This window comes from Passer montanus, unplaced genomic scaffold (genome assembly GCF_014805655.1).
Source record: "Passer montanus isolate IOZ18808 unplaced genomic scaffold, ASM1480565v1 scaffold557, whole genome shotgun sequence".
Taxonomy (NCBI): Eukaryota; Metazoa; Chordata; class Aves; order Passeriformes; family Passeridae; genus Passer; species Passer montanus.
The window spans coordinates 1-17,686 of NW_024370562.1; the positions used below are offsets into that span (position 1 = coordinate 1).

Genomic DNA, 17,686 nt, shown 5'->3' on the forward strand with positions numbered 1-17,686 from the left:
ACCCACCTCCCACCCCCCTTTCCCCGTTTTCCCCCCGTTTCCCCCGGCCCCGATTTTGGGTGAAATCCCGGCGATTTTGGGTCGGCCCAGACCTTGATGGTGGCGATGTGGAAGGGCGTGGCGATGCCGAAGACGGGCATGATGACGCTCTCGTACTTCTTGTCGATGTAGATCTTCATCTCGCGCACGTGCGGCTCCTTGGGCAGCAGCGCCGCGCTCTTGTACGACACGTTGGACTTGCGCGCCCTGAAACGGGGCCGAAAACGGCCGGTTTGGGAAAAACGGGGAAAAGGGGGCGGAAAGGGGGTTTGGGGGAAATGGGGTTTGGGAGAAATGGGGTTGGAGGGGGTGGGGTTTGGGAGAAATGCAGGTTTTAGGGGAAATGGGGATTTGAGGGAAAAAATGGGGTTTTGGGAAAAAAATGGGGATTTGGGGGAAAATGGGGTTTTGGGAAAAAAAATGGGTTTTGGGGAAAATGGGATTTGGGGAAAAATGGGGTTTGGGAAAAATGCAGGTTTTAGGGAAAATGGGGGTTTGGGGGAAAAATGGGGTTTTGGGAAAAAAAATGGGGATTTGGGGGAAAATGGGATTTGGGGAAAAATGGGTTTTGGGAAAAATGCAAGTTTGGGGAAAAAAATGGGGGTTTTGGGGAAAAAATGGGGTTTTGGGGGGAAAATGGAGTTTGGGAAAAATGCAGGTTTTAGGGGAATATGGGGATTTGAGGGAAAAAATGGGGTTTGGGAAAAATTAAAGTTTGGGGGGAAAAATGAGGTTTTGGGAAAAATGGGGTTTGGGGGAAAAGAAGGTTTTGGGGAAAAAATGGGGTTTTGGGGGGAAAATGGAGTTTGGGAAAAATGCAGGTTTTAGGGGAATATGGGGATTTGAGGGAAAAAATGGGGTTTGGGAAAAATTAAAGTTTGGGGGGAAAAATGAGGTTTTGGGAAAAATGGGGTTTGGGGGAAAAGAAGGTTTTGGGGAAAAAATGGGGTTTTGGGGGGAAAATGGAGTTTGGGAAAAATGCAGGTTTTAGGGGAATATGGGGATTTGAGGGAAAAAATGGGGTTTGGGAAAAATTAAAGTTTGGGGGGAAAAATGAGGTTTTGGGAAAAATGGGGTTTGGGGGAAAAGAAGGTTTTGGGGAAAAAATGGGGTTTTGGGGGGAAAATGGAGTTTGGGAAAAATGCAGGTTTTAGGGGAATATGGGGATTTGAGGGAAAAAATGGGGTTTGGGAAAAATTAAAGTTTGGGGGGAAAAATGAGGTTTTGGGAAAAATGGGGTTTGGGGGAAAAGAAGGTTTTGGGGAAAAAATGGGGTTTTGGGGGGAAAATGGAGTTTGGGAAAAATGCAGGTTTGGGGGAAAAAAAAGAGGTTTTGGGGAAAAATGGGATTTGGGGGGAAAATGGGGTTTTGGGGAAAAATTGGGGTTTTGGGAAAAATGGGATTTGGGAAAAAATGGGGTTTTGGGGGGAAAATGGAGTTTGGGAAAAATGCAGGTTTGGGGGAAAAAAAAGAGGTTTTGGGGAAAAATGGGATTTGGGGGGAAAATGGGGTTTTGGGGAAAAATTGGGGTTTTGGGAAAAATGGGATTTGGGAAAAAATGGGGTTTTGGGGAAAAAATGGGGGTGGAAGGGGGATTTTGGGTAGGAATTTGGGATTTTGGACAGAAACTGGGGGAATTCAGGCAGGAATTTGGGCAGAAACTGGGGAATTGGGGCCGGAATTTGGGGCAGGAATTGGAGACCTTGGGGCAGGAATTCGGGATTTTGGGCAGGAATTGGGGCAAAAATTGGGGAATTTGGGGCAAGAATTGGGGAATTTGGGGCAGGAATTGGGGATTCCCAAAACCCAAATTCCCCAGATCCCAAAATCCTAAATTCCCAAATTCTCAAATTCCCAAATTCCCGAATTCCCAAAATCCCAAATTCCCAAAATCCCGATTTCCGAATTTTCCAAAATCCCCAAATCCCCAGATCCCAAAATTCAAATTCTCAAAATCCCAAAAATTCCAAATTCTCAAAATCCCAAATCCCAAAAATTCCAAATTCTCAAAATCCCAAATCCCAAAAATTCCAAATTCTCAAAATCCCAAATCCCAAAAATTCCAAATTCTCAAAATCCCAAATTCCCTAAAATCCCAAATCCCAAATCCTCAAAATCCCAAATCCCCCAAACCACCAAAACTCCAAATTCCCAATCTTCCAAAATCCCAAATCCCCAAAATCCTAAATTCCATAAAATCCCCAAATCCCAAATTCTCAAAATCCCAAATTCCCCAAACCACCAAAATTCCAAATTCCCAATCTTCCAAAATCCCAAATTCCATAAAATCCCCAAATCCCAAATTCCCAAATTCTCAACATCATAAATTCCCCAAATCCCCCAAATCCCAAATTTCTAATTTCCCAAGATCCCAAAGTCCCTGAAATCCCAGAATTCCCAAAATCCCAAATTTTTTGCCCAAATTCCCCATTTTTTGCCCCAAATTCCGTTTTTTTCCCGACCTCCCCATTTTCCCCCAAATCCCTTTTTTGCCCAAACCCGCCATTTTTAGCCCCAAAACCCTCGGGTTTTCCCCCCAAATCCCTGTTTGTTTTCCCCAAAGCCCGTTTTGCCCAAAATCGCCGTTTTTATCCCCAAACTTCCCCCTCACCTTGAGGAAGATCCCGACGTTCTTCACCTTCTTCTTGACGGCCGTCAGCACCACGGCCGGGCCCTCCTGTGATTGGGCAGGGAAAAGGGGCGGGGACACGGGATTGGTCGGGAGAAAAGGGGCGGGGACACGCCATTGGTCGGGAGAAAAGGGGCAGGGACACGCCATTGGCTGAAGGAATTGGGCGGGAAAATGCGATTGGCCGAGGGAATCCCATTGGCCAACAGGGCAAGCAGCCAGGCTGCGATTGGCCAATGAAAGCCAGGCTGTGATTGGCCAATGAGCACGAGGCTGTGATTGGCTGAGGGCAAAGGGGAGGAGCCATTTTCCTGAGGGGAGCGAGGCCGCGATTGGACGAGGGGAAAAGCAGCAAGGCCTGTGATTGGCTGACGGACACAAGGCTGTGATTGGCTGAGGGAATCACCGCACGCCATTGGCTGAGGGAAGGAGCGACGCGATTGGCCGAGGGAAGAAGGGGAGACGCCATTTTGTGAGGGGCGGCCACCATTTTGTGAAGGGAGGCCGCCATTTTGTGAAGGGAGGCCGCCATTTTGTGAGGGGGAGCCGCCATTTTGTGAGGGGAGGCCGCCATTTTCTGAAGGTCGGCCGCCATTTTGGGAAGGGAGGCCGCCATATTGGTGAGGGGCGGCCGCCATTTTGTGAAGGGAAGCCGCCATTTTGTGAGGGGTGGCCGCCATTTTTTGACGGATGCCGCCATTTTCTGAGGGTCGGCCGCCATTTTGTGAGGGAAGCAAGGCCGCGATTGGCGGAGGGGAGGAGCCCTGCCGCGATTGGTGGGTTTGGGGCCGGCCCCGCCCACCTCGTCCACCATGACGGTGTCGCCCAGGAAGAGCGCGTAGCTGCGCTCCTCCGGCCGCTTGGCCTCGCGGTTGGGCAGGTCCGAGAGGCCCACGTTGACGCTGAACACCATCCCTGTTTGGGGGGAAAACACAGGAAATTGGTTAAAACGGGAAAAAAAAAATAAAAGGGGGAAAACCCCATCCCTGTTTGGGGGGAAAACAGGGGATTTTGGTTAAAATAGGAAAAAAACAAAAAATGGGGAAAAGGAAAAAAAAATGGGGAAAAACACCATCCCTGTTTGGGGGGAAAACACAGGAAATTGGTTAAAACGGGAAAAAAAAAATAAAAGGGGGAAAACCCCATCCCTGTTTGGGGGGAAAACAGGGGATTTTGGTTAAAATAGGAAAAAAACAAAAAATGGGGAAAAGGAAAAAAAAATGGGGAAAAACACCATCCCTGTTTGGGGGGAAAACACGGGATTTTGGTAAAAATGGCAAAAAAACAAAAAATGGGGAAAAGCGAAAAAGAATGGGGAAAAAACTCCATCCCTGTTTTGGGGGGAAAACACGGGGTTTTGGTTAAAAATGGGAAAAAAACCAAAAAATGGGGAAAAAAACACCATCCCTGTTTGGGGGGAAATCCCAAATTCCCTAAAATCCCAAATCCCAAATCCTCAAAATCCCAAATCCCCCAAACCACCAAAACTCCAAATTCCCAATCTTCCAAAATCCCAAATCCCCAAAATCCTAAATTCCATAAAATCCCCAAATCCCAAATTCTCAAAATCCCAAATTCCCCAAACCACCAAAATTCCAAATTCCCAATCTTCCAAAATCCCAAATTCCATAAAATCCCCAAATCCCAAATTCCCAAATTCTCAAAATCATAAATTCCCCAAATCCCCCAAATCCCAAATTTCTAATTTCCCAAGATCCCAAAGTCCCTGAAATCCCAGAATTCCCAAAATCCCAAATTTTTTGCCCAAATTCCCCATTTTTTGCCCCAAATTCCGTTTTTTTCCCGACCTCCCCATTTTCCCCCAAATCCCTTTTTTGCCCAAACCCGCCATTTTTAGCCCCAAAACCCTCGGGTTTTCCCCCCAAATCCCTGTTTGTTTTCCCCAAAGCCCGTTTTGCCCAAAATCGCCGTTTTTATCCCCAAACTTCCCCCTCACCTTGAGGAAGATCCCGACGTTCTTCACCTTCTTCTTGACGGCCGTCAGCACCACGGCCGGGCCCTCCTGTGATTGGTCAGGGAAAAGGGGCGGGGACACGGGATTGGTCGGGAGAAAACGGGCGGGGACACGCGATTGGCTGAAGGAATTGGGCGGGAAATGCGATTGGCTGAGGGAATCCCATTGGCCAACAGGGCAAGCAGCCAGGCTGCGATTGGCCAATGAAAGCCAGGCTGTGATTGGCCAATGAGCACGAGGCTGTGATTGGCTGAGGGCAGAAGGGGAGGAGCCATTTTCCTGAGGGGAGCGAGGCCACGATTGGACGAGGGGAAAAGCAGCAAGGCCTGTGATTGGCTGACGGACACAAGGCTGTGATTGGCTGAGGGAATCACCGCACGCCATTGGCTGAGGGAAGGAGCGACGCGATTGGCCGAGGGAAGAAGGGGAGACGCCATTTTGTGAGGGGCGGCCACCATTTTGTGAAGGGAGGCCGCCATTTTGTGAAGGGAGACCGCCATTTTGTGAGGGGGAGCCGCCATTTTGTGAGGGGAGGCCGCCATTTTATGAGGGGAGGCCTGGGGGGAAAACACAGGGGCTGCCATTTTGTGAAGGGAGGCCGCCATATTGGTGAGGGGCGGCCGCCATTTTGCGAGGGGAGGGCGCCATTTTTTGACGGATGCCGCCATTTTCTGAGGGTCGGGCGCCATTTTGTGAGGGAAGCAAGGCCGCGATTGGCGGAGGGGAGGAGCCCTGCCGCGATTGGTGGGTTTGGGGCCGGCCCCGCCCACCTCGTCCACCATGACGGTGTCGCCCAGGAAGAGCGCGTAGCTGCGCTCCTCCGGCCGCTTGGCCTCGCGGTTGGGCAGGTCCGAGAGGCCCACGTTGACGCTGAACACCATCCCTGTTTGGGGGGAAAACGGGGGATTTTGGTTAAAAGGGGGAAAAAAATGGGGAAAATGGGAAAAAGAAAAAAAAGGGGAAAAAACACCATCCCTGTTTGGGGGGAAAACACAGGAAATTGGTTAAAACGGGAAAAAAAAAATAAAAGGGGGAAAACCCCATCCCTGTTTGGGGGGAAAACAGGGGATTTTGGTTAAAATAGGAAAAAAACAAAAAATGGGGAAAAGGAAAAAAAAATGGGGAAAAACACCATCCCTGTTTGGGGGGAAAACACGGGATTTTGGTAAAAATGGCAAAAAAACAAAAAATGGGGAAAAGCGAAAAAGAATGGGGAAAAAACTCCATCCCTGTTTTGGGGGGAAAACACGGGGTTTTGGTTAAAAATGGGAAAAAAACAAAAAATGGGAAAAAAACACCATCCCTGTTTGGGGGGAAAGCACAGGAAATTGGTTAAAAATGGAAAAAAATAAAAAATGGGGGAAAACCCCATCCCTGTTTGGCGGGAAAAAAAACAAAAAATGGGGAAAAGCGAAAAAGAATGGGGAAAAAACTCCATCCCTGTTTTGGGGGGAAAACACGGGGTTTTGGTTAAAAATGGGAAAAAAACCAAAAAATGGGGAAAAAAACACCATCCCTGTTTGGGGGGAAAGCACAGGAAATTGGTTAAAAATGGAAAAAAATAAAAAATGGGGGAAAACCCCATCCCTGTTTGGCGGGAAAATTGATTTAAAATGGGGAAAAAACCAAAAAATGGAGAAAAATGGGGAAAAAACATCACCCCTTTTTGGGGGGAAAACATGGGGTTTTGGTTAAAAATGGGGAAAAAAACCAAAAAATGGGGAAAAACAAAAAAAAAGGGGGAAAACCATCATCTCTGTTTGGGGGGAAAACACAGGAAATTGGTTAAAATGGGTGGAAAAAACAAAAAATGGGAGAAAACAACACCCCTGTTTTGGGGGAAAATTGGTTAAAAATGGGGGAAAAACCAAAAAATGGGGAAAAAACAGCACCCCTTTTTGGGGGCAAAACATGGGATTTTGGTTAAAAATGGGGAAAAAAACAAAAAATGGGGAAAAACAAAAAAAAGGGGGGAAAAACATCATCTCTGTTTGGGGGGAAAACACAGGAAATTGGTTAAAACGGGGAAAAAAAAAAAAAGGGGGGGGAAAAACATAATCTACCATCATCTCTGTTTGGGGGGAAAACACAGGAAATTGGTTAAAATGGGGAAAAAAATAAAAAAAGGGGGAAAAACACCATCCCTGTTTGGGGGGAAAATGGGGGGATTTTGTTGAAAAATGGGAAAAAACCAAAAAATGAGGAAAAAACACCATCCCATAAAAAGCAGATTTTGGGGTGGAAAATCCGGATTTTGAGGCAGAACACGTGAATTTTGGGGTGAAAAGTGGGGATTTTTGGACAAAAAGCAGATTTTGGGGTGGAAAAGGCAGATTTTGGGGCAGAACAGGTAAGTTTTGGGACGGAAATGCAGATTTTGGGGTGGAAAAGGTGGATTTGTGCTCACCCTTCTTGAGGCGCTGCTGGTTCTTGCTGTTGATGACCAGGGAGCCCTCGCGGAACTCGATGCCCATGGCAAAGCTGCGGCCGCGGAGTGACCAGAGTGACCACAGAGTGACCACAGAGTGACCGCCCTGACCGCCGCGCGAGCCCGGCCCCAAAAGGGTGAATTTTGGGGTGGAAAAGGTGGATTTTGTGCTCACCCTTCTTGAGGCGCTGCTGGTTCTTGCTGTTGATGACCAGGGAGCCCTCGCGGAACTCGATGCCCATGGCAAAGCTGCGGCCGCGGAGTGACCAGAGTGACCACAGAGTGACCACAGAGTGACCGCCCTGACCGCCGCGCGAGCCCGGCCCCAAAATCGCCCCTTCTCACCCCAAATTCTTGGTGACCTTGCCCAGCAGCTCCGGCCGCTGCTTCTTGACCACGTCCATCACGGCCGCGTAGACGTCGCACAGACGGGCGCCTGCGGGGGCAGCCAGCGGTCACTCCGGTCACTCAGGGGTCAGTCAGGGTCAGGAGGGGTCACTCAGGGTCAGAGGGGTCACTTAAGGGTCACTCGGGGTCATTCAGGGTCACTTCAGGTCATTTGGAGTTGCCCATTGGTCACTCAGCAGTCACTCAGGTCAGGACCATTTAGGGGCCAAGGGGTCACTCAGTGGTCACTCAGGGGTCACTTAGCGGTCACTTGGAGTCACTCAGTGGTCACTGTGGTCACTCAGCGGTCACTCAGGTCACTCAGTGGTCACTGTGGTCACTCAGGGGTCAGTCAGTGCTCAGGGGGTCACTCAGTGGTCACTCAGCGGTCACTCAGGGGTCACTGTGGTCACTCAGGGGTCACTGTGGGACGTTTTGTGGTCAGCCATGGACAGATCTGGATGGGGCTGCTCAGGGAGGGTCAGTCGGGGTCAGTGGGCAGTGTGGTCACTCAGTGGTCAGTGTGGTCACTCAGAGGTCAGTGTGGTCACTCAGGGGTCAGTGTGGTCACTCAGTGGTCAGTGTGGTCACTCAGAGGTCAGTGTGGTCACTCAGGGGTCAGTGTGGTCACTCAGTGGTCAGTGTGGTCACTCAGAGGTCAGTGTGGTCACTCAGGGGTCAGTGTGGTCACTCAGTGGTCAGTGTGGTCACTCAGAGGTCAGTGTGGTCACTCAGGGGTCAGTGTGGTCACTCAGTGGTCAGTGTGGTCACTCAGAGGTCAGTGTGGTCACTCAGGGGTCAGTGTGGTCACTCAGTGGTCAGTGTGGTCACTCAGAGGTCAGTGTGGTCACTCAGGGGTCAGTGTGGTCACTCAGTGGTCAGTGTGGTCACTCAGAGGTCAGTGTGGTCACTCAGGGGTCACTCACCATGCCGTAATTCACGCAGCAGCACGTCCTGGAGGGTCAGCAGGAAGCCGTAGTGCTCCTGCATGTCCTGGGAGTGGTCACTCGGGGGTCAGTCGGGGTCAGTCGGGGTCAGTGGTCACTGTGGTCACTCAGTGGTCAGTGTGGTCACTCAGTGGTCACTCAGGGGTCACTCACCATGCCGTAATTCACGCAGCAGCACGTCCTGGAGGGTCAGCAGGAAGCCGTAGTGCTCCTGCATGTCCTGCGACGGATCCACCATCAGCGTCCGCACCAGGTTGGAGCAGTAGGACTTGTAGCGGATGCCCATGGAGCAGGTGATGGCCCCGAAGTGCATGTGGGACTTGTCGCTGCGAATTGGGGGGGAAAAATGGAGAATTTGGTAAAAATCGGGAAAAAAATAGCAAAAAATGGGAAAAAACGGGGAAAAATGGCGAAAAAAGGGTTAAAAATGGGGTCAGAAATAAGGAAAATGGGGTGAGAAATGGGGGTGATGGCCCCGAAGTGCATGTGGGACTTGTCACTGTGAAATGGGGGGAAAAATGGGGAAACTGGTAAAAATCGGGAAAAAAATAGCAAAAAACGGGAAAAAACGGGGAAAAAACAGCAAAAAAAGGGTTAAAAATGGGGTCAGAAATAAGGAAAATGGGGTGAGAAATGGGGGTGATGGCCCCAAAGTGCATGTGGGACTTGTCACTGAAAAATGGGGTGAGAAAGAGGGAAATTGGTGAAAATAGTGAAAAAAATGGGAAAAATCGGTGAAAAAATGGGAAAAAGGGGGAAAAATGGGGAAAAAACAGCAAAAAAATGGAGAAAAATGGGGTCAGAAATAAGGAAAATGGGGTGAGAAATGGGGGTGATGGCCCCAAAGTGCATGTGGGACTTGTCACTGAAAACTGGGGGAAAAAATGGAGAATTTGGTGAAAATCGGGGAATTGGTAAAAATCGGGGAAAAAAATAGCAAAAAATGGGAAAAAACGGGGAAAAATGGCGAAAAAAGGGTTAAAAATGGGGTCAGAAATAAGGAAAATGGGGTGAGAAATGGGGGTGACGGCCCCGAAGTGCATGTGGGACTTGTCGCTGCGAATTGGGGTGAAAAAGAGAGAAATTGGTAAAAAACGATGAAAAATGTAAAAAAAAGGGAAAAATCAGGAAAAAAATGGGAAAAAACAGAGTAAAAATGGGGTCAGAAATAAGGAAAATGGGGTGAGAAATGGGGGTGATGGCCCCAAAGTGCATGTGGGACTTGTCACTAGGAATTGGGGTGAAAAATAGGGAAATTGGTGAAAATCCAGAAACTGGGGGAAAAAATGGAGAATTTGGTGAAAATCGGGTGAAAAATGTGAAAAAACGGGGTAAAAATGAGAAAAAATGAGGTAAAATTGGGAATAATGGAGGGAGAAATGGGGTGAGAAATGGGAGTGATGGCCCCGAAGTGCATGTGGGACTTGTCGCTGCGAATTGGGGTGAAAAATAGGGAAATTGGTGAAAATCCAGAAAAAAAAAGGGAAAAAACGGGGAAAAATGGAGAAAAACGGGGTAAAAATGGGAAAAAAACGGGGGGAAAATGGGGTAAGAAATGGGGATTTTGGGGGGATTCAGGGTAATTTTTGTGGATGTTGGATTTTGAGTTAAATTCTGGCGATTTTGGGTACCTGACCACGCTGAACTTGAGGTTGTAGTTGCCGCCGCTCTGGATGATGGGCGGGGAATTTTTGGGGATTTTTTTCTTTAATTTTTGGGGATTTTTGTGGGAATTTTGTCGGATTTTTGGGTTTTTTTTGGGAATTTGGATTTTGGGTTAAATTCTGCTGATTTGGGGTTTTTTGGGTACCTGACGACACTGAACTTGAGGTTATAGTTGCCCCCACTCTTGGGGAATTTTTGTGTAATTTTTTTGGGATTTTTTGGGTGAATTTTTACGGGATTTCGGGGTTTTTTCAGGATGTTGGATTTTTGGGTTAAATTCCGGGGATTTTGGGATTTTTTCCTACCTGACGACGCTGAACTTGAGGTTGTAGTTGCCCCCACTCTTGGGGTATTTTTGTGTAATTTTTTGTGTATTTTTGGGTGGGATTTTGGGGGGTTTTGGTAGGATTTTTGTGAGGATTTTGAGGAGGTTAAATTCCGGGGATTTGGGGTTTTCCGGGTACCTGATGACGCTGAACTTGGGGTTGTAGTTGCCCCCACTCTTGGGGTATTTTTGTGTAATTTTTTGTGTATTTTTGGGTGGGATTTTGTTAGTTTTTGGGGTTTCTTTCGGGGTTTTCTATTTTGGGTTAAATTCCGGGGATTTGGGGTTTTCCGGGTACCTGATGACGCTGAACTTGAGGTTGTAGTTGCCCCCACTCTTGGGGTATTTTTGTGTAATTTTTTGTGTATTTTTGGGTGGGATTTTGTTAGTTTTTGGGGTTTTTTTCGGGGTTTTCTATTTTGGGTTAAATTCCGGCGATTTTGGGTACCTGACGACGCTGAACTTGAGGTTGTAGTTGCCGCCGCTCTGGATGATGGGCGGGTAGCACATCTCCACGGCCGAGGGGTCGGCCCCAGCCAGGTATTTCTTCTCCTCGATGGCTTTCTCCACCGCCTCGGCCAGCTTGCTGTGGCGCACCTTCTGCGGGTGACGTCAGCGTGACGTCAGCGTGACGTCATCATTACATCATCATGAGGTGATAGACCCACCCCCTGGCCATGGCCACCAAGATCCAACCCCAGAATGGGACAAAGTTCTCCTCAAAATGTTGGGGTTTGGAGCAAAAATGTCGGTTTTTAGGTGAGGTGGACCCCAAAAATGTGAAATTTTGGGTCAATTTTACCTCAAAATAACAATTTTTCGAGAAAAATGAGCCCAAAATACCTTTTCTGTACCATGTTAGGTATGGTGACGGAATAGGACCTCAAAATTCCAATTTTTGGTCCATCCTGATCTCAACATTCCAGTTTTTGGGAGTCCAACTTGACCTCAAAATTCCAATTTTTGGTCCCACCAGATCCCAAAACTCCCATTTTTGGTCCAACCTGACCAAAAAATTCCAATTTTTGCTCCATCCAAATCTAAAAATTCCAATTTTTGCTCCATCCTGACCTCAAAATTCCAATTTTTGGGAGTTTAACCTGACCACAAAATTCCAATTTTTGGTCCATCCAGACCTCAAAATTCCAAATTTTGGAAGTCCAACTTGACCTTAAAATTCCCATTTTTGGTCCAATTTCTCCTCACACTTCCCATTTTTGGTCCATCCTGACCTCAAAACTCCAATTTTTGGTCCAACGTTTCCTCAAAATTCCAACTTTTGGTCCAACTTCTCCTCAAAATTCCAATTTTTGCCCCATCCAGATCCCAAAACTCCCATTTTTGGTCCAACTTCTCCTCAAAACTCCAATTTTTGGTCCAACGTTTCCTCAAACGTCCCGTTTTTGCTCCACCCTGACCCCAAACCTCCCATTCCTGCTCCCACCCCAGCCCACCCACCTCGTCGGCGTCGACGATCTCCATGACGCGCTCCTTGAAGAACTTGGTGAAGACCTCGGAGGTGATGGCGGCCGCCTTGCGCATCAGCTGCAGTTCCCCCTCCTCCTTGGCCGCCATGGCCTGCGCCACCGCCGCGCTCACGTCCACCTGAGGGGCGGGGCCACCGTGGGCGCCGTGGGCGGGGCCGCTCGGGTTGGTGCCGAGCCTCCCGAGCCAACCTTGGTTCAGCTGAACCAACTCCAACTCTTCCGACCCAACTTTGGCTCTTCCGACCCAACTTTGACTCATCTAACCCAACTTTGGCTCTTCCAACCCAACTTTGACCCATCGAACCCAACTCCAACTCTTCCAACCCAACTTTGACTCTTCCGACCCAACTTTGACCCATTGAACCCAACTCCAACTCTTCCGACCCAACTTTGGCTCATTCAACCCAACTTCGACTCTTCCGACCCAACTTTGGCTCTTCCGACCCAACTTTGGCTCTTCCGACCCAACTTTGACCCTTCCAACCCAACTCAGACCCTTCCAACCCAACTCGAACCCAACTTTGACCCATCAAACCCAACTTCAACTCTTCCAACCCAACTTTGACTCTTCCGACCCAACCTTGGCTCTTCCGACCCAACTTTGACCTTTCCAACCCAACTCAAACCCAACTTTGACCCTTCCAACCCAACTCAGACCCTTCCAACCCAACTCGAACCCAACTTTGACCCATCAAACCCAACTTCAACTCTTCCAACCCAACTGTGACCCATTGAACCCAACTTTGACTCATCCAACTCAACTTTGGTCCATCCAAACCCAACTTTGACCCTTCCAACCCAACTTTGACCCTTCCAACCCAACTTTGACCCTTCCGACCCAACTATGGCTCTTCTGACCCAACTTTGGCTCATCCAACCCAACTTTGGTCCATCCGAACCAACGCAAACTCTTCCAACCCAACTCTGACTCTTCCAACCCAACTCCAACCCAACTTTGACCCATCAAACCCAACTTCAACTCTTCCAACCCAACCTTGGCTCTTCCAACTCAACTCTGGTCCTTCCAACTCAACTTTGGTTCTTCCGACCTAACTTTGACCCTTCCAACCCAACTTTGGTCCTTCCAACTCAACTCTGGCTCTTCCAACTCAACTTCAACTCTTCCAACTCAACTTTGGTTCTTCCGACCTAACTTTGACCCTTCCAACCCAACCTTGACTCATCCCACCCAACTTTGACTTTCCCAACTCAACTCCAACCCAGCTTTGGCTCTTCCAACCCAACTTTGATTCATCTGAACAAACTCTGACTCTTCCAACCCAACTTTCACTCATTCAATCCAACTTTGGCTCATCTAACCCAACTCAAACTCTTCCAACTCAACTTTGGTTCTTCCAACCCAACTTTGGCCCATTGAACCCAACTTCAACTCTTCCAACCAAAATTTCACTCATCCAACCCAACTCCAAACCAACTCTGACCCTTCCAACCCAACTTTGACTCTTCAAACCCAACTCTGACTCTTCCAACCCAACTTTGACTCATCTGACCCAACTTTGACCCTTCCAACCCAACTCCAACTCATCCAAGCCAACTCTGACTCTTCCAACCCAACTCCAACCCAACTTTGACCCATCAAACCCAACTTTGACTCATCCAACTCAACTCCAACTCTACCAACCCAACTCTGACCATTCCATACCACCTCCAACTCTTCCCACCCTACTCCAACTCTTCCAACCCAACTTTCGCTCATCCAACCCAACTTCAACCCAACTTCAACTCTTCAAACCCAACTTTGACTCTTCCAACCCAACTTTGACTCTTCCAACCCAACTTTGACTCTTCCAACCCAACTTTGACTCATCTGACCCAACTCTGACCCATCCAACCTAACTTTGACCCATCCAACCCAACTCCAACCCAACTTTGACCCATCCAACCCAACTCCAACCCAACTTTGACGCATTGAACCCAACTTTGACTCTTCAAACCCAACTTTGACCCTTCCAACCCAACATTGACCCATCCCACCCAACTCCAACTCTTCCGCCCCACCCCGCCCCTGGCCCCGCCCAGGCCCCGCCCCCGGACCTTCTCGAAGCCCTCCTTGCTGAGGGCGTCGTTCCAGCTCTTCATGAAGTCTCCGGGGAACTTGTCCTTGGCGAAGACGCCGAGGCGCCGCCCGGCCCGGCTGCCGCGCAGCGCCTCCAGCAGCTTCTCAAAGTTCGCCTTGTTGCTCTCGTTCTGCCGGGGGCGGGGACAAGCTGGGGGCGGGGCCAAGGAGGGCGGGGCGGATGGGGGGGCATTTTGAGGGTTTTTTTCAGGAATTTTGGGTTTTTTTAGGGGATTTTCTCCTCACAATTTTTGGGCTTTTTCCCAGGGATTTTGGGATTTTTGGGGGGAATTTAGGGATTTTTTTTTCAGGGATTTTGGCATTTTTTTCAGCATTTCTGGGGATTTTTTGATAGATTTTGGGATTTTCCCTCAGGGATTTTCCTCTCTCAGTTTTTGGGATTTTCCTCAGGGATTTTGGGATTTTTCTCAGGGACTCTGAGGTTTTTATCAGGGAATTTAAGGGTTATTTTGGGGGCAATTTAGGGTATTTTTTTCAGAGATTTTGGGATTTTTTTTTCCAGCATTTTTTGGGATTTTTTTTGGGAATTTTGGGATTTCCCCCTCTCAATTTTTGAGACTTTTCTCAGGGATTCTGGGATTCACCCTCACAAATTTTTGGGATTTTTCCCTCACAATTTCTCGGGATTTTTCCCTCACAAATTTTTGGGATTTTTCCCCGGGATTTTGGGATTTTTCTTGAGGATTTTGGGATTTTTCTCAGGGAGTTTTTGGGGACTTTGAGATTTCCCCTCAGGGATTTTGGGGTTTTTCCCCTGAGGAATTTTTTTTTTTATTATTTTCCATCAGGGATTTTTTGGGGGATTTTGGAATTTCTTGGGGATTTTGGGATTTCCCCTCAGGGATTTTGGATTTTTTTCAGGATTTTGGGATTTCCCCTCATGGATTTTAGGGATTTTTGGGTTTTCCCCTCAGGAATTTTGGGATTTTTTGTGTTTCCCCCACAAGGATTTTAGGGTTTTTTTCAGGATTTTGGGATTTCCCCTCAGGGATTTTGGGTTTTCCTCTCATGGATTTTGGGGTTTTTTTGTGCTTTCCCCTCAGGAATTTTTGAATTTTTTTTTGCTTTCCCCTCATGGATTTAGGGATTTTTGTGTTTTCCCCTCACCTGCAGCGCCGTGGATTTGGCGTAGACGATCTCCTCGTCCACCCCCACGGCCACCACGATGGCGTCGACGCCCCCGAACTCATCCTCCCCTTTCTGAGGGGAAAAAAGGGTTAAAATACCCCAAAATAACCCAAATTCACCCAAAAATCCACCCCCCGAACTCATCCTCCCCTTTCTGAGGGAAAAAAGGGGTTAAAACCCCCAAAATAACCCAAATTTACCCCAAAACCCAAAAATTCACCCGAAATCCACTCTAAAAACTCCCAAATCTCCCCAAATTTACCTAAAACCCCCCAAATTTAGCTCAAATCCCCCAAAACTTACTTCAAATCCCCCAAATTCACCTCAGACCTCAAAAATTCACCTCAGACCCCAGAACTTTACCTCAAATCTCCGAAATTTACCTCAAATCCCCCTAAATTTACCTCAAGTCCCCCTAAATTTACCTCAAAACCCCCTAAATTTTCCTTAAATACCCCAAATTTACTTCAAACCCCCCAAATTTAGCTCAAATCCTCCAAAATTTACCTCAAATCCCCCAAATCCACCTCAGACTCTCCATATTTACCTCAGACACCCCAAATTCACCTCAAACCCCCCCAAATTTACCTCAAACCCCCCAAATCCACCTCAGACTCTCCATATTTACCTCAGACACCCCAAATTCACCTCAAACCCCCCCAAATTTACCTCAAAACCCCCATATTTACCTCAGCATCCCCAAAATCCACCTCAAACCCCTCACAAATCCATCTCAAATTCTCCAGCTTTACTTCAACTGCTCCAAATTTACCTCAAATCCCCCAAATTCACCTCAAACATCCCAAATTCACCTCAAAGACCCAAAACCCACCTGAAACATCCCAAATTTACCTCAAAACATCCCAAATTTCCCTCAACCCCCCCAAATTTACCTCAAAGCCCCCAAATTCACCTCAGACTCCCCCCATTCCTCTAACACCCCCCTGTTGTTTCCCCCACAAGGATTTTAGGGTTTTTTTCAGGATTTTGGGATTTCCCCTCAGGGATTTTGGGTTTTCCTCTCATGGATTTTGGGGTTTTTTTGTGCTTTCCCCTCAGGAATTTTTGAATTTTTTTGTTTTCCCCTCATGGATTTAGGGATTTTTGTGTTTTCCCCTCACCTGAAGCGCCGTGGATTTGGCGTAGACGATCTCCTCGTCCACCCCCACGGCCACCACGATGGCGTCGACGCCCCCGAACTCATCCTCCCCTTTCTGAGGGGAAAAAAGGGTTAAAATACCCCAAAACAACCCAAATTCTCCCCAAAATCCCACCTCTGAACTCATCCTCCCCTTTCTGAGGAGAAAAGAGGGGTTAAAAACCACAAAACAACCCAAATTCACCCCAAAATCCCCCCCCGAACTCATCCTCCCCTTTCTGAGGGGAAAAAAGGGTTAAAATACCCCAAAATAACCCAAATTCACCCAAAAATCCACCCCCCGAACTCATCCTCCCCTTTCTGAGGGAAAAAAGGGGTTAAAACCCCCAAAATAACCCAAATTTACCCCAAAGCCCAAAAATTCACCCGAAATCCACTCTAAAAACTCCCAAATCTCCCCAAATTTAACTAAAACCCCCAAATTTAGCTCAAATCCCCCAAAACTTACTTCAAATCCCCCAAATTCACCTCAGACCTCAAAAATTCACCTCAGACCCCAGAACTTTACCTCAAATCTCCCAAATTTACCTCAAATCCCCCTAAATTTACCTTAAGTCCCCCTAAATTTACCTCAAAACCCCCTAAATTTTCCTTAAATACCCCAAATTTACTTCAAACCCCCCAAATTTAGCTCAAATCCTCCAAAATTTACCTCAAACCCCCCAAATCCACCTCAGACTCTCCATATTTACCTCAGACACCCCAAATTCACCTCAAACCCCCCCAAATTTACCTCAAACCCCCCAAAATTACCTCAAACCCCCCAAATTTACCTCACAACCCCCATATTTACCTCAGCATCCCCAAAATCCACCTCAAACCCCCCCAAATCCATCTCAAATTCTCCAGCTTTACTTCAACTGCTCCAAATTTACCTCAAATCCCCCAAATTCACCCCAAAGACCCAAAACCCACCTGAAACATCCCAAATTTACCTCAAAACATCCCAAATTTCCCTCAACCCCCCCAAATTTACCTCAAAGCCCCCAAATTCACCTCAGACTCCCCCCATTCCTCTAACACCCCCCCCAAATTTACGTCAAACCCCCCAAATTTAAGTAAAACCCCCCAAATTTACCTCACAACCCCCATATTTACCTCAACATCCCCAAAATTCATCTCAAAACACCCAAATTAACCTCAAATCCCCCAAATTCACCTGAAAACATCCCGAATTTGCCTCAAACCCCCCAAATTTACCTCAAAACCCCCATATTTACCTCAGCATCCCCAAAATCCACCTCAAACCCCCCCAAATCCATCTCAAATTCTCCAGCTTTACTTCAACTGCTCCAAATTTACCTCAAATCCCCCAAATTCACCTCAAAGACCCAAAACCCACCTGAAACATCCCAAATTTACCTCAAAACATCCCAAATCTCCCTCAACCCCCCCAAATTTACCTCAAAACCCCCAAA

The 17,686-nt window shown here is 47.7% G+C and overlaps 1 protein-coding gene across 1 annotated transcript; it reads right to left on the minus strand.

Annotated features, from left to right (window-relative positions):
- Positions 1–6: 6 nt before the first annotated feature.
- On the minus strand, positions 7–16,323 carry LOC120510149 (FACT complex subunit SPT16-like; the record flags this gene model as incomplete). Its single annotated transcript, XM_039725644.1, has 14 exons — positions 7–272; positions 2,652–2,717; positions 3,076–3,584; positions 4,599–4,692; positions 5,415–5,527; positions 7,248–7,321; positions 7,418–7,508; positions 8,560–8,732; positions 10,845–10,996; positions 11,855–12,001; positions 13,939–14,111; positions 14,207–14,216; positions 15,089–15,181; positions 16,231–16,323. Coding segments are annotated over 14 exons (2,054 nt in total), but the record flags the coding sequence as incomplete, so codon positions are not given.
- Between the last annotated feature and the right edge of the window lie 1,363 nt (positions 16,324–17,686).